This window comes from Triticum urartu, chromosome 6A, assembly GCF_056163025.1.
Source record: "Triticum urartu cultivar PI428250 chromosome 6A, HENAU_Tu73, whole genome shotgun sequence".
Taxonomy (NCBI): Eukaryota; Viridiplantae; Streptophyta; class Magnoliopsida; order Poales; family Poaceae; genus Triticum; species Triticum urartu.
In genome coordinates this window covers 568,435,286-568,453,088 of record NC_141878.1, presented here as the reverse complement: position 1 = coordinate 568,453,088, position 17,803 = coordinate 568,435,286, and the positions used below count along the sequence as shown (strand labels likewise).

Genomic DNA, 17,803 nt, shown 5'->3' with positions numbered 1-17,803 from the left:
TCAAAGCTTGCATCAACGTAACCATTTACGAGGAGCTCTTTGTCACCTCCATAAATGAGAAACATATCCTTAGTCCTTTTCAGGTACTTTAGGATGTTTTTGACTGCTATCCAGTGATCCACTCCTGGATTACTTTGGTACCTCCCTGCTAAACTAATAGCAAGTCACACATCAGGTCTGGTACACAGGATTGCATACATGATAGAGCCTATGGCTGAAGCATAGGGAACATCTTTCATTTTCTCTCTATCTTCTGCAGTGGTCGGGCATTGAGTCTTACTCAACTTCACACCTTGTAATACAGGCAAGAACCCTTTCTTTGCCTGATCCATTTTGAACTTCTTCAAAACTTTTTCAAGGTATGTGCTTTGTGAAAGTCCAATTAAGCGTCTTGATCTATCTCTATAGATCTTGATGCCCAATATGTAAGCAACTTCACCGAGGTCCTTCATTGAAAAACTCTTATTCAAGTATCCTTTTATGCTATCCAGAAATTCTATATCATTTCCAATCAACAATATGTCATCCACATATAATATTAGAAATGCTACAGAGCTCCCACTCACTTTCTTGTAAATACAGGCATCTCCAAAAGTCTGTATAAAACCATATGCTTTGATCACACTATCAAAGAGTTTATTCCAACTCCGAGAAGCTTGCACCAGTCCATAAATGGATCGCTGGAGCTTGCACACTTTGTTAGTACCTTTTGGATCGATAAAACCTTCAGGTTGCATCATACACAACTCTTCTTCCAGAAATCCATTCAGGAATGTAGTTTTTACATCCATTTGCCAAATTTCATAATCATAAAATGCGGCAATAGCTAACATGATTTGGACGGTCTTAAGCATCGCTACGGGTGAGAAGGTCTCATCGTAGTCAACTCCTTGAACTTGTCGAAAACCTTTCGCAACAAGTCAAGCTTTGTAGACAGTAACATTACCATCAGCGTCTGTCTTCTTCTTGAAGATCCATTTATTCTAGATGGCTTGCCGATCATCCGACAAGTCAACCAAAGTCCATACTTTGTTCTCATACATGGATCCCATCTCGGATTTTATGGCCTCAAGCCATTTTGCGGAATCTGGGCTCATCATCGCATCCTCATAGTTCGTAGGTTCGTCATGGTCTAGCAACATGACCTCCAGAACAGGATTACCGTACCACTCTGGTGCGGATCTTATTCTAGTTGACCTACCAGGTTCGGTAGTAACTTGATCTGAAGTTTCATGATCATCATCATTAGCTTCCTCACTAATTGGTGTACGTAGGTGTCATAGGAACCGGTTTCTGTGATGAACTACTTTCCAATAAGGCGGCAGGTACAGTTACCTCATCAAGTTCTACTTTCCTCCCACTCACTTCTTTCGAGAGAAACTCCTTCTCTAGAAAGGATACATTCTTAGCAACGAATGTCTTGCCTTCGGATCTGTGATAGAAGGTGTACCCAACAGTTTCCTTTGGGTATCCTATGAAGACACATTTCTCTGATTTGGGTTCGAGCTTATCAGGTTGAAGCTTTTTCACATAAGCATCGCAGCCCCAAACTTTAAGAAACGACAATTTTGGTTTCTTGCCAAACCATAGTTCATAAGGCGTCGTCTCAATGGATTTTGATGGTGCCCTATTTAATGTGAATGCAGCCGTCTCTAAAGCATAACCCCAAAACGATAGTGGTAAATCAGTAAGAGACATCATAGATCGCACCATATCTAGTAAGGTACGATTACAACGTTCGGACACACCATTACGCTGTGGTGTTCCAGGTGGCGTGTGTTGCGAAACTATTCCGCATTGTTTCAAATGTATACAAAAAATCTTAACTCAAATATTCTCCTCCACGATCAGATCGTAGAAACTTTATGTTCTTGTTACGATGATTTTCCACTTCACTCTGAAATCCTTTGAACTTTTCAAATGTTTCAAACTTATGTTTCATTAAGTAGATATACCCATATCTTCTCAAATCATCTATGAAGGTGAGAAAATAACGATACCCGCCGCGAGACTCAATATTCATTGTGTTGGGGAACGTAGTAATTTCAAAAAAATTCCTACGCACATGCAAGATCATGGTGATGCATAGCAACGAGAGGGGAGAGTGTGATCTACGTACCCTTGTAGACCGACAGCGGAAGCGTTAGTACAACGCGGTTGATGTAGTCGTACGTCTTCACGGCCCGACCGATCAAGCACCGAAACTACGACACCTCCGAGTTTTAGCACACGTTCAGCTCGATGACGATCCCCGGACTCCGATCCAGCAAAGTGTTGGGGAAGAGTTTCGTCAGCACGACGGCGTGGTGACGATCTTGATGTACTATCGTCGCAGGGCTTCGCCTAAGCACCGCTACAATATTATCGAGGATTATGGTGGAAGGGGGTACCGCACATGGCTGAGAATATGATCATGTGGATCAACTTGTGTGTCTAGGGGTGCCCCCTGCCCCCGTATATAAAGGATCAAGGGGAGGAGGCCGGCCGGCTCCCTATGGCGCGCCAAGGAGGAGTCCTCCTCCTAGTAGGAGTAGGACTCCTACTAGGAGGGGGAAAGAAGTGGGGAGGGAGAAGGAAAGGGGGGCGCCGCCCCCCCTCTCCTAGTCCAGTTCGGACCAGGGGGAGGAGGCGCGCGGCCCATCTTTGGCTGCCCTTCTCTCTTTACACTAAGGCCCATATGGCCCATTTCTTCTCCCGGGGGGGTTCCGATAACCCTCCAGCTCTTCGGTTTTCTCCGAAATCACCCGGAACACTTCCAGTGTCCGAATATAGCCGTCCAATATATCAATCTTTATATCTCGACCATTTCGAGACTCCTCGTCATGTTTGTGATCACATCCGGGACTCCGAACTAACTTCGGTACATCAAAACTCATAAACTCATAATATAACTGTCATCGAAACCTTAAGCATGCGGACCCTACGGCTCCTACATATTCTACGAAGATCTTTATCGGTCAGACCGCATAACAACATACGTTGTTCCCTTTGTCATCGGTATGTTACTTGCCCGAGATTCGATCGTCGGTATCTCAATACCTAGTTCAATCTCGTTACTGGCAAGTCTCTTTACTCGTTCCGTAATACATCATCTCGCAACTAACTCATTAGTTGCAATGCTTGCAAGGCTTATGTGATGTGCATTACCGAGAGGGCCCAGAGATACCTCTCCGACAATCGGAGTGACAAATCCTAATCTCGAAATACGCCAACCCAACATGTACCTTTGGAGACACCTGTAGATTACCTTTATAATCACCCATTTAGGTGGTGACGTTTGGTAGCACACAAAGTGTTCCTATGACAAACGGGAGTTGCATAATCTCATAGTCATAGGAACATGTATAAGTTATGAAGAAAGCAATAGCAACATAATAAACGATCGGGTGCTAAGCTAATGGAATGGGTCATGTCAATCAGATCATTCACTTAATGATGTGATCTCGTTAATCTAATAACAACTCTTTGTTCATGGTTAGGAAACATAACCATCTTTGATTAACGAGCTAGTCAAGTAGAGGCATAGTAGTGACACTCCGTTTGTCTATGTATTCACACATGTATTATGTTTCCGGTTAATACAATTCTAGCAAGAATAATAAACATTTATCATGATATAAGGAAATAAATAATAACTTTATTATTGCCTCTAGGGCATATTTCCTTTAGTCTCCCACTTTCACTAGAGTCAATAATCTAGATTACACAGTAATGATTCTAACACCCATGGAGCCTTGGTGCTGATCATGTTTTGCTCATGGAAGAGGCTTAGTCAACGGGTCTGCAACATTCAGATCCATATGTATCTTGCAAATCTCTATGTCTCCCACCTGGACTAGATCCTGGATGGAATTGAAGCGTCTCTTGATGTGCTTGGTTCTCTTGTGAAATCTGGATTCCTTTGCCAAGGCAATTGCACCAGTATTGTCACAAAAGATTTTCATTGGACCCGATGCACTAGGTATGACACCTAGATCGGATATGAACTCCTTCATCCAGACTCCTTCATTTGCTGCTTCTGAAGCAGCTATGTACTCCGCTTCACATGTAGATCCCGCCACAACGCTTTGTTTAGAACTGCACCAACTGACAGCTCCACCGTTTAATGAAAACACGTATCCGGTTTGTGATTTAGAATCGTCCGGATCAGTGTCAAAGCTTGCATCAACGTAACCTTTTACAATGAGCTCTTTGTCACCTCCATATATGAGAAACATATCCTTAGTCCTTTTTAGGTATTTCAGGATGTTCTTGACCGCTGTCCAGTGATCCACTCCTGGATCACTTTGGTACCTCCCTGCTAGACTTATAGCAAGGCACACATCAGGTCCGATACACAGCATTGCATACATGATAGAGCCTATGGCTGAAGCATAGGGAACATCTTTCATTTTCTCTCTATCTTTTGCAGTGGTCGGGCATTGAGTCTTACTCAACTTCATACCTTGTAACACAGGCAAGAACCCTTTCTTTGCTTGATCCATTTTGAACTTCTTCAAAACTTTGTCAAGGTATGTGCTTTGTGAAAGTCCAATTAAGCGTCTTGATCTATCTCTATAGATCTTAATGCCTAATATGTAAGCAGCTTGACCAAGGTCTTTCATTGAAAAACTCTTATTCAAGTATCCCTTTATGCTATCCAGAAATTCTATATCATTTCCAATTAGTAATATGTCATCCACATATAATATCATAAATGCTACAGAGCTCCCACTCACTTTCTTGTAAATACAGGCTTCTCCAAAAGTCTGTATAAAACCAAATGCTTTTATCACACTATCAAAGCGTTTATTCCAACTCCGAGAGGCTTGCACCAGTCCATAAATGGATCGTTGGAGCTTGCACACTTTGTTAGCTCCCTTTGGATCGACAAAACCTTCTGGTTGCATCATATACAACTCTTCTTCCAGAAATCCATTCAGGAATGCAGTTTTGACATCCATCTGCCAAATTTCATAATCATAAAATGCGGCAATTGCTAACATGATTCGGACAGACTTAAGCATCGCTACGGGTGAGAAGGTCTCATCGTAGTCAATCCCTTGAACTTGCCGAAAACCTTTTGCGACAAGTCAAGCTTTGTAGACAGTAATATTACCGTCAGCGTCAGTCTTCTTCTTGAAGATCCATTTATTCTCAATTGCTTGCCGATCATCGGGCAAGTCAACCGAAGTCCATACTTTGTTCTCATACATGGATCCCATCTCAGATTTCATGGCTTCAAGCCATTTTGCGGAATCTGGGCTCACCATCGCTTCTTCATAGTTCGTAGGTTCATCATGATCTAGCAGCATGACTTCCAGAACAGGATTACCGTACCACTCTGGCGCGGATCTCACTCTGGTTGATCTACGAGGTTTAGTAGTATCTTGTTCTGAAGTTTCATGATCATCATCATTAGCTTCCTCACTAACTGGTGTAGGTGTCACAGAAACAGGTTTTTGTGATGTACTACTTTCCAATAAGGGAGTAGGTACAGTTACCTTGTCAAGTTCTACTTTCCTCCCACTCACTTCTTTCGAGAGAAAGTCCTTCTCCAGAAAGTTTCCGAATTTAGCAACAAAAGTCTTGCCTTCGGATCTGTGATAGAAGGTGTATCCAATAGTTTCCTTTGGATATCCTATGAAGACACATTTCTCCGATTTGGGTTCGAGCTTATCAGGTTGAAGCTTTTTCACATAAGCATTGCAGCCCCAAACTTTCAGAAACGACAACTTTGGTTTCTTGCCAAACCACAGTTCATAAGGCGTCGTCTCAATGGATTTTGATGGTGCCCTATTTAACGTGAATGCGGCCGTCTCTAGAGCGTATCCCCAAAATGATAGCGGTAAATCAGTAAGAGACATCATAGATCGCACCATATCTAGTAAAGTACGATTACGACGTTCGGACACACCATTACGCTGTGGTGTTCCGGGTGGCGTGAGTTGCGAAACTATTCCACAATTTTTCAAATGTACACCAAACTCGTAACTCAAATATTCTCCTCCACGATCAGATCATAGGAATTTTATTTTCTTGTTACGATGATTTTCAACTTCACTCTGAAATTCTTTGAACTTTTCAAATGTTTCAGACTTGTGTTTCATTAAGTAGATATACCCATATCTGCTTAAGTCATCTGTGAAGGTGAGAAAATAACGATATCCGCCACGAGCCTCAATGTTCATCGGACCACATACATCTGTATGTATGATTTCTAACAAATCTGTTGCTCTCTCCATAGTATCGGAGAACGGTGTTTATGTCATCTTACCCATAAGGCACGGTTCGCAAGTACCAAGTGATTCATACTCAAGTGGTTCCAAAAGCCCATCAGTATGGAGTTTCTTCATGCGCTTTATACCGATATGACCCAAACGGCAGTGCCACAAATAAGTTGCACTATCATTATCAACTCTGCATCTTTTGGCTTCAACACTATGAATATGTGTGTCACTACTATCGAGATTCAATAAAAATAGACCACTCTTTAAGGGTGCATGACCATAAAAGATATTACTCATATAAATAGAACAACCATTATTCTCAGATTTAAATGAATAACCGTCTCGCATCAAACAAGATCCAGATATAATGTTCATGCTTAACGTTGGCACCAAATAACAATTATTTAGGTCTAATATTAATCCCGAAGGTAGATGTAGAGGTAGCGTGCCGACTGCGATCACATCGACTTTGGAACCGTTTCCCACGCGCATCGTCACCTCGTCCTTAGCCAATGTTCTCTTAAGTAGTCCCTGTTTCGAGTTGCAAATATTAGCAACAGAACCAGTATCAAATACCCAGGTGCTACTGCGAGCATTAGTAAGGTACACATCAATAACATGTATATCACATATACCTTTGTTCACCTTGCCATCCTTCTTATCCGCCAAATATTTGGGGCAGTTCCGCTTCCAGTGACCAGTCTGCTTGCAGTAGAAGCACTCAGTTTCAGGCTTAGGTCCAGGTTTGGGTTTCTTCTCTTGAGTAGCAACTTGCTTGCTGTTCTTTTTGAAGTTCCCCTTCTTCTTCCCTTTGCCCTTTTTCTTAAAACTAGTGGTCTTGTTGACCATCAACACTTGATGCTCCTTCTTGATTTCTACCTCCGCAGCTTTCAGCATTGCGAAGAGCTCGGGAATAGTCTTATTCATCCCTTGCATATTATAGTTCATCACGAAGCTCTTGTACCTTGGTGGCAGTGATTGGAGAATTCTGTCAATGACGCAATCATCTGGAAGATTAACTCCCAATTGAATCAAGTGATTATTATACCCAGACATTTTGAGTATATGCTCACTGACAGAACTGTTCTCCTCCATCTTGCAGCTATAGAACTTATTGTAGACTTCATATCTCTCAATCCGGGCATTTGCTTGAAATATTAACTTCAACTCCTGGAACATCTCATATGCTCCATGACGTTCAAAACATCGTTGAAGTCCCGATTCTAAGCCGTAAAGCATGGCACACTAAACTATCGAGTAGTCATCAGCTTTGCTCTGCCAGACGTTCATAACATCTGGTGTTGCTCCAGCAGCAGGCCTGGCACCCAGTGGTGCTTCCAGGATGTAATTCTTCTGTGCAGCAATGAGGATAATCCTCAAGTTACGGACCCAGTACATGTAATTGCTACCATCATCTTTCAACTTTGCTTTCTCAAGGAACGCATTAAAATTCAACGGAACAATAACACGAGCCATCTATCTACAATCAAGCATAAACAAGCAAGATACTATCAGGTACTAAGTTTCATGATAAATTTAGGTTCAATTAATTTACTTAAAGAACTCCCACTTAGATAGACATCCCTCTAATCCTCTAAGTGATTACGTGATCCAAATCAAATAAACCATGTCTGATCATCACATGAGATGGAGTAGTTTCATTGGTGAACATCACTATGTTGATCATATCTACTATATGATTCACGCCCGACCTTTCGGTCTCCGTGTTACGAGGCCATATCTGTATATGCTTGGCTCGTCAAGTATAACCTGAGTATTCCGCGTGTGCAACTGTTTTGCACCCGTTGTATTTGAACGTAGAGCCTATCACACCCGATTATCACGTGGTGTCTCAGCACGAAGAACTTTCGCAATGGTGCATACTCAGGGAGAACACTTCTTGATAATTAGTGAGAGATCATCTTATAATGCTACCGTCAATCAAAGCAAGATAAGATGCATAAAAGATAAACATCACATGCAATCAATATAAGTGATATGATATGGCCATCATCATCTTGTGCTTGTGATCTCCATCTTCGAAGCACCGTCGTGATCACCATCATCACCGGCGCGATACCTTGATCTCCATCGTAGCATCGTTGTCGTCTCGCCAATCCTATGCTTCCATGACTATCGCTACCGCTTAGTGATAAAGTAAAGCATTACAACGCGATTGCATTGCATACAATAAAGCGACAACCATATGGCTCCAGCCAGTTGCCGATAACTCGGTTACAAAACATGATCATCTCATACAATAAAATTTAGCATCATGTCTTGACCATATCACATCATAACATGCCCTGCAAAAACAAGTTAGACGTCCTCTACTTTGTTGTTGCAAGTTTCACGTGGCTGCTACGGGCTTAAGAAAGAACCAATCTTACCTACGCATCAAAACCACAACGATAGTTTTTCAAGTTGGTGCTGTTTTAACCTTCGCAAGGACCGGGCGTAGCCACACTCGGTTCAACTAAAGTTGGAGAAACTGTCACCCGCAAGCCACCTATGTGCAAAGCACGTCGGGAGAACCGGTATCGCGTAAGCGTACGCGTAATGTCGGTCCGGGCCACTTTGTCCAACAATACCGCCGAACCAAAGTATGACATTCTGGTAAGCAGTATGACTTATATTGGCCACAACTCACTTGTGTTCTACTCGTGCATATAACATCAACATATAAAACCTAGGCTCGGATGCCACTGCTGGGGAACGTAGTAATTTCAAAAAAATTCCTAAGCACACGCAAGATCATGGTGATGCATAGCAATGAGAGGGGAGAGTGTGATCTACGTACCCTTGTAGACCGACAGCGAAAGCGTTAGCACAACGCGGTTGATGTAGTCGTACGTCTTCACGCCCGACCGATCAAGCACCGAAACTACGACACCTCCGAGTTTTAGCACACGTTCAGCTCGATGACGATCCCCGGACTCCGATCCAGCAAAGTGTCGGGGAAGAGTTCCGTCAGCACGACGGCGTGGTGACGATCTTGATGTACTATCGTCGCAGGGCTTCGCCTAAGCACCGCTACAATATTATCAAGGATTATGGTGGAAGGGGGCACCGCACATGGCTGAGAATATGATCACGTGGATCAACTTGTGTGTCTAGGGGTGCCCCCTGCCCCGTATATAAAGGATCAAGGGGAGGAGGCCGGCCGGCTCCCTATGGCGCGCCAAGGAGGAGTCCTCCTCCTAGTATGAGTAGGACTCCTACTAGGAGGGGGAAAGAAGTGGGGAGGGAGAAGGAAAGAGGGGCGCCGCCCCCCCTCTCCTAGTCCAATTCGGACCAGGAGGGAGGAGGCGCGCGGCCCATCTTTGGCTGCCCTTCTCTCTACACTAAGGCCCATATGGCCCATTACTTCTCCTGGGGGGGTTCCGGTAACCCTCCGGCTCTCTGGTTTTCTCCGAAATCACCCGGAACACTTCCGGTGTCCGAATATAGCCGTCCAATATATCAATCTTTATGTCTCGACCATTTCGAGACTCCTCGTCATGTCCGTGATCACATCCGGGACTCCGAACTAACTTCGGTACATCAAAACTCATAAACTCATAATATAACTGTAATCGAAACCTTAAGCGTGCGGACCCTACGGGTTCAAGAACAATGTAGACATGACCGAGACACGTCTCCGGTCAATAACCAATAGCGGAACCTGGATGCTCATATTGGCTCCTACACATTCTACGAAGATCTTTATCGGTCAGACCGCATAACAACATACGTTGTTCCCTTTGTCATCGGTATGTTACTTGCCCGAGATTCGATCTTCGGTATCTCAATACCTAGTTCAATCTCGTTACTGGCAAGTCTCTTTACTCGTTCCGTAATACATCATCTCGCAACTAACTCATTAGTTGCAATGCTTGCAAGGCTTATGTGATGTGCATTACCGAGAGGGCCCAGAGATACCTCTCCGACAATCGGAGTGACAAATCCTAATCTCGAAATACGCCAACCCAACATGTACCTTTGGAGACACCTATAGAGTACCTTTATAATCACCCATTTACGTTGTGACGTTTGGTAGCACACAAAGTGTTCCTCCGGCAAACGGGAGTTGCATAATCTCATAGTCATAGGAACATGTATAAGTTATGAAGAAAGCAATAGCAACATACTAAACGACTGGGTGCTAAGCTAATGGAATGGGTCATGTCAATAAGATCATTCACCTAATGATGTGATCCCGTTAATCGAATAACAACTCTTTGTTCATGGTTAGGAAACACAACCATCTTTGATTAACGAGCTAGTCAAGTAGAGGCATACTAGTGACACTCCGTTTGTCTATGTATTCACACATGTATTATGTTTCCGGTTAATACAATTCTAGCATGAATAATAAACATTTATCATGATATAAGGAAATAAATAATAACTTTATTATTACCTCTAGGGCATATTTCCTTCACATTGGACCACATATATTAGTATGTATGATCTCCAAGAAATCCGTTGCTCGCTCCATTGTTCCGGAGAACGACATTTTAGTCATCTTGCCCTTGAGGCATGGTTCGCAAGTACAAAGTGATTCATAATCAAGTGATTCCAAAAGTCCATCAGTATGGAGTTTCTCCATGCGCTTTACACCAATATGACCCAAACGGTAGTGCCACAAATAAGTTGCACTAGAATTATCAACTCTGCATATTTTGGCTTCAACATTATGAATATGTGTGTCACTACTATCGAGATTTAACACAAATAGACCACTCTTCAAGGGTGCATGACCATAAAAGATATTACTCATATAAATAGAACAACCATTATTCTCAGATTTAAATGAATAACCATCTCGCATCAAACAAGATCCAGATATAATGTTTATGCTCAACGCTGGCACCAAACAACAATTATTCAGGTCTAAAACTAATCCCGAAGGTAGATGTAGAGGTAGTGTGCCGACGGCGATCACATCGACTTTGGAACCATTTCCCACGCGCATCGTCACCTCGTCCTTAGCCAGTCTTCGCTTAATCTGTAGTCCCTGTTTTGAGTTGCAAATATTAGCAACAGAACCAGTATCAAATACCCATGTGCTACTGCGAGCTCTGGTAAGGTACACATCAATAACATGTATATCACATATGTTCACCTTGCCACCCTTCTTATCTGCCAAATACTTGGGGCAGTTCCGCTTCCAGTTACCAGTCTGTTTGCAGTAGAAGCACTCAGTCTCAGGCTTAGGTCCAGACATGGGTTTCTTCTCCCGAGCAGCAACTTGTTTGTTGTTCTTCTTGAAGTTCCCCTTCTTCTTCCCTTTACCCTTTTTCGTGAAACTGGTGGTCTTGTTGACCATCAACACTTGATGCTCCTTCTTGATTTCTACCTCAGCTGCCTTTAGCATTGCGAAGAGCTCAGGAATTGTCTTATTCATCCCTTGCATATTATAGTTCATCACGAAGCTCTTGTAGCTTGGTGGCAATGATTGAAGAACTCTGTCAATGAACTATCAACAGGAAGATTAACTCCCAGTTGAGTCAAGTGATTATGATACCCAGACATTTTGAGTATATGTTCACTGACAGAACTATTCTCCTCCATCTTGCAGCTATAGAACTTATTGTAGACTTCATATCTCTCATTCCGGGCATTTGCTTGAAATATTAACTTCAACGCCTAAAACATCTCATATGCTCCATGGCGTTCAAAACGTCCTTGAAGTCCCGGTTCTAAGACGTAACGCATGACACACTAAACTATCGAGTAGTCATCAGCTTTACTCTGCCAGACGTTCTTTACATCATCAGCTGCATCTGCAGCAGGCCTGGTACCCAGCGGTGCTTCCAGGACGTAATTCTTCTGTGCAGCAATGAGGATAATCCTCAAGTTACGGACCCAGTCCGTGTAATTGCTACCATCATCTTTCAACTTTCCTTTCTCAAGGAATGCATTAAAATTCAACGGAACAACAACACGGGCCATCTATCTACAATAACATAGACAAGCAAAATACTATCAGGTACTAAGTTCATGATAAATTTAAGTTCAATTAATCATATTACTTAAGAACTCCCACTTAGATAGACATCCCTCTAATCATCTAAATGATCACGTGATCCATATCAACTAAACCATAACCGATCATCGCGTGAAAATGGAGTAGTTTTCAATGGCGAACATCACTATGTTGATCATATCTACTATATGATTCACGCTCGACCTTTCGGTCTCAGTGTTCCGAGGCCATATCTGCATATGCTAGGCTCGTCAAGTTTAACCCGAGTATTCTGCGTGTGTAAAACTGTCTTACACCCGTTGGAGATGAACGTTGAGCTTATCACACCCGATCATCACATGGTGTCTTGGCAGGATGAACTTTGGCAACGGTGCATACTCAGGGAGAACACTTTTACCTAGAAATTTAATGAGATATCATCTTATAATTCTACCGTCAAACAAAGCAGAATAAGATGCATAAAGGATAAACATCACATGCAATCAATATAAGTGATATGATATGGCCATCATCATCTTGTGCCTTTGATCTCCATCATGATCACCATTATCACTGGCGCGACACCTTGATCTCCATTGTAGCATCGTTGTCGTCTCGCCAACTATTACTTCTACGACTATCGCTTCCGCTTAGTGACAAAGTAAATCAATTACAGGGCGATTGCATTGCATACAATAAAGCGACAACCATATGGCTCCTGCCAGTTGCCGATAACTCCGTTACAAAACATGATCATCTCATACAATAAATATAGCATCATGTCTTGACCATATCACATCACAACATGCCCTGCAAAAATAAGTTAGACGTCCTCAACTTTGTTGTTGCAAGTTTTTACGTGGCTGCTACGGGCTGAGCAAGAACCGTTCTTACCTACGCATAAAAACCACAATGATAGTTCGTCAAGTTAGTGTTGTTTTAACCTTCGCAAGGACCGGGCGTAGCCACACTCGGTTCAACTAAACTTGGAGAAACTAACACCCGCCAGCCAGCTGTGTGCAAAGCACGTTGGAAGAACCAGCCTCGTGTAAGCCTACGCATAATGTCGGTCCGGGTCGCTTCATCCAACAATACCGCCGAACCAAAGTATGACATGCTGGTAAGCAGTATGACTTGTATCGCCCACAACTCACTTGTGTTCTACTTGTGCATATGACATCTACGCATAAACCTGGCTCGGATGCCACTGTTGGGAACGTAGTAATTTCAAAAAAAATCCTACACACACACACGGGATCATGGTGATGTGCATCATCGAGAGGGGAGAGTGTGTCTACGTACCCTCATAGACTGAATGCGGAATCGTTAGCACAACGCGGTTGATGCAGTCATACGTCTTCACGATCCGACCGATCCAAGTACCGAACGCACAACACCTTCGAGTTCTGCACACGTTCAACTCGATGACGTCCCGTGAGCTCCGATCCAGCAAAGCTTCACATGATAGTTTCGTCGGCATGACGGTGTGGTGACAGTGATGATGATGCTACCGATGCAGGGCTTCGCCTAAGCACCGCTACGATATGATCGAGGTGGATTATGGTGGAGGGGGGCACTGCACACGACTAAGAGATCAATGATCAATTGTTGTTTCTATGGGGTTCCCCTGCCCCCATATATAAAGGAGCAAGGGGGAGGAGGCGGCCAACCAAGGAGAGGCGCGCCAAGGGGGAGTCCTACTCCCACTAGGAGTAGGTCTCTTCCTATTCCTAGTAGGAGTAGGAGAGGAGGAAGGAAAATGGAGAGGAGGAGAAGGAAAGAGGGGGCCGGCCCCCCTTGCCCTAAACCAATTCGGTTTGGGCCTTGGGGGCGTGCCCCACACTCCCCTTACTGCCCTCTGATACGTCTCCAACGTATCTATAATTTTTGATTGCTCCATGCTATATTATCTACTTTGTTGGACTATATTGGGCTTTATTTTCCACTTTTATATTATTTTTGGGATAATTGTTTCTGTGCCCTTAGTTGGGTCACCCTCAACTGATTTGCCCCTAATTTTGGAAAACACGCGGTCTTACCCAGCTTTGACCGCTCCCCTTGCGTTTTTGCCCTTCCGGCACGTCTCCGTCCAGTCAGCGCCGTTTGACCCAAACGACGCGTTACTTTGGACACCGCTTGCCCCCGTGCTCACTCACACTCTCTCATTCCCCACTCTTGCTCCCTCTTTTTCCCTCTAACGAACCCTAAATTGCGGCGACAAGCGGCGGACGGCCAGATCCATTGCAAGGTGATGGGGGAGAGTGGAGAAAGCGTCGGTGGTGGCCGCTGCGGTGGTAGGAATAGCACACCTCCATTGCATTGCGCAGAAGGCAGCGGAGGCACCAACGGCGACAAGGGAAGCTCCTGTGGCGGATCTGCACCAACGGCGAGAAGCGATGGTGGATCTGCACCAATGGTGACAAGCGGGGGCGGATCTGCACGGCAAATTCCCCCAGGGTTAGTATTGGACCTGATTTGCTCGGTTTTTTCATAGGAGATTTACTTGGATTTAGGGTTTAGTCTAAAGTTTGTGCGTTTTATCACTGGATATTGTTCCCCCATAGGATGGATCCAGCTACAACGTTCTTTCTTTCAGTTCGAATGGAGACCACTGTTCTAGTTTCTGCTGGTGTAAAAGGAAAAGATTGTGGATTCACATTTTCTTTAGTTGTGGACATCACTAGTTCATATACTAATTTTAGGGTTGCCATTTGTGCCAAGTTTCTATGGGGATTGTTTGATGCTGTGGAGATCAGATATTAGGATAGATCCAAACTTTGTTGGGTCCCTGTGCAGTGTGATGCAGAGTTAGGTCTGATGTTTGCAAGTAATGCAGCAACTATGTCATGCAATTTGGAAATCATAGTTATACAAAGAACTAGAGGCCAGAGATGTGTGAACACATCTAGTTCCTGGCCATCTGGATCCAGAACTAGGGCTAGCAGTAGAACACCAAGTGCTCCTAGAACACCAAGTGCTTATGCTTCTCCAAGTGTCAATGAAAGCCAAGAAAACCAAAAGAAGCCACTTGATCCTGTTGTGGAGGAGGCATTGCCTGATGCACCCGGTGTGGAGGATGAGGTTCTATATCCTGGATATGTCCAGCACAATAATGATGAAGGAGATGCAGCAGATAAAGAGTACATTCCTGCAGAATTTTCAGATGCAGATGATGATGAGAAGCAAGAGGATGTTGAGATGGGAGTTTTTGAAGATGCAGAAGAGGACAGACCTGTAAAGATGTATGACAGGGAAAATCCATGTATTGATGAAGGTGCGGTATTCTCTAGTGCAGTTGAACTGAGATCCTTACTCTGAAAAGTGATCCAACAAGGTTTACTGTCAAATGTGTTTATGAGAGATGCAAGTGGAGACTGCATGCCTCTTTAATGAGGAAGAGCACATTGTTTCAGGTATTGTATTTTTGTTTTAGTTTATTTTCAGGTATTGCATTTTCTGTACTAATCTCATTGTTTTTTTGGTTTGTTTCAGATTAAAGTCAACCCATATCAACATACATGTCCTAGTGTGAATAGATCTCAGAGATTGAGAGCTACAAAAAGAAGATGGATAGTAGATGCTTCTATGGCATGGATCAGAGCAAATCCAGGAATTGGTCCTAAAGAAATTCAGAGCAAGTTGTTAGAGAAATATGGTGTGGAGGTGCCATATGACAGATGCTACCATGGCAAAGAGATTGCACTTCACAAACTATATGGAAAGTATAGTGATAGCTTTCAACTATTATATACTTTCAAAGCTGAAGTAGAGAGGGCATCACCAGGCAGTATTATGGAAATTGAGAAGCACACAGTTGAGTACAAGCTTAATAATAAGAAGTTCTACAAGGAGTGCTTTAGAAGGGTGTTTGTGTGCTTCAAAGCATGTCAAAAAGGTTTTCTGGAGGGGTGTAGGCCATACCTAGCTATAGATGCTACTGCACTGACTGGTAGGTTCAGAGGGCAACTTGTGGCAGCATGTGCCCTAGATGGACACAACTGGTTGTTTCCTGTTGCATATGGTGTTTTGGAAGGGGAGTCAATTGAGAGTTGGACTTGGTTTTTTAGCAACCTAAAGAAAGTAATAGGTCATCCAGAAGGTTTAGTGATACATATTGATGCTTGCAAGGGATTGGAAACTGCTGTTGAGGATGTATACCCTGGAGTGGAGCACAGAGAGTGCATGAGGCACTTGGCCCAAAATTTCAGTAAGAAATTCAAGGGGAAGTTTTATGATGATAATTTGTGGCCATGCTCACTAACTTGTAGCATCAAGAAACACAACTATCACTTGAACCAGTTGAAAAGCAAGCCTAAAGTAAAGGAATATCTGGAGGAACACCACACAAAAATATGGGCAAGAGCTGATTTCAATGAGATGAGAAAAGTTGACTATGTCAATAACAACCTAGCTGAGTCATTCAACTCCAGAATCAAAAAATACAAGAGCCTGCACATAGTTGATCTGCTAGACAAGATAAGGCAGTATATCATGGAGAAATTTGACTTAAGAAACAAAATTTCCTCTGACCATTTCATTGGGCACTACATCATACCAGCAGTAATGAAGGTGTTAATGGAGAAAACAAAAGGTTTGCAAATGAGTATAGTGAGGAGAAGCCCAACAGAGGCAGAGGTGACTGCTACTGACAGTGAGAAGAGAGAATGGAGGTACCCTGTTGACTTAGAGCGCTGGTCTTGCAGTTGCAGACAATGGAAGATCACTGGTAAACCATGCATCCATGCACTTTTCTTTATCACTGCTCTAAGAGGTGAGGCAAGTGGGATAGATCAATATGTCCACAAATATTACTCAGTTGACATGTTCAGAGCTACTTATGCTGAGAACCTACCAGCTCTAGAAGGCAAGCAACAGTGGGACATTATAGATCCTAGATTCAAATTGTGTGCTCCTGTTCAACACAGAGCTCCAGGCAGACCAAGAAAAGCAAAGGATTAGAAGTAGCACTGAAGGAAAAGGCATTGGTCCTAGGAAGCACAAGTGCAAAAGGTGTGGGAGATGTGGACACAAAGCCAAGGGATGCAATCAATCTGTTGATCCAGCCTTTGGAGAAGATGAACATTGGGGAGCAGACAATGCAGATGATCATCCTACAGCCAATGAACCAGCAAAAGCAGAAATACAAGAGGAGGAGGAGGAGGATGAGACAGCACCTGATGTTCTGCAGCAGTAGATGCCACCACCAAAGGAGCCCTCACATGATGCATCTACAGGAGCTAGTTGTGCAGTCAGGTATAAGATCTTGGCTTGCAAATTCTTACATGTTTTGATCTTACTGCTTTCTTTATAAAATCTTTCAAATTGTGATATGCTTCCACTTGTTTTAGCCCTAGGAAAAATTATAAAAGGGTAGCAGCAAGATGAGCTTCTCCCAGGTGTGTCAAGCAGAAAACAGTTGTGGAATAGGAGCAAGAAAGCAGTGTTTAAAGGAAAGGTTTCTCTCCAAAAAGAGCAGCGGCAATTGAAGCTCCAAACCCATCAAAGAACACTAGAAGCAAGGCAATGCTAGCTCCAAACCCAGCCAAGAACACCAGGAGCAAGAAACTTAAGTTCTAGTGCTATGTTATATTTGCCAGTGATGTTATCTTGTTGTTATGCACTTAAGTTCTAGTACTAAGTGCGC

The 17,803-nt window shown here is 43.3% G+C and overlaps 1 protein-coding gene across 1 annotated transcript; it reads left to right on the top strand.

The window, feature by feature from the left end:
* Nucleotides 1-15,548: 15,548 nt before the first annotated feature.
* LOC147966405 (uncharacterized) lies at nt 15,549-17,353 on the top strand. Its single transcript, XM_087530820.1, has 3 exons — nt 15,549-15,572; nt 15,652-17,023; nt 17,085-17,353. Exons 1-3 carry the CDS (start codon nt 15,549-15,551, stop codon nt 17,351-17,353), a joined length of 1,665 nt encoding a protein of 554 aa, XP_087386946.1.
* Nucleotides 17,354-17,803: the final 450 nt, after the last annotated feature.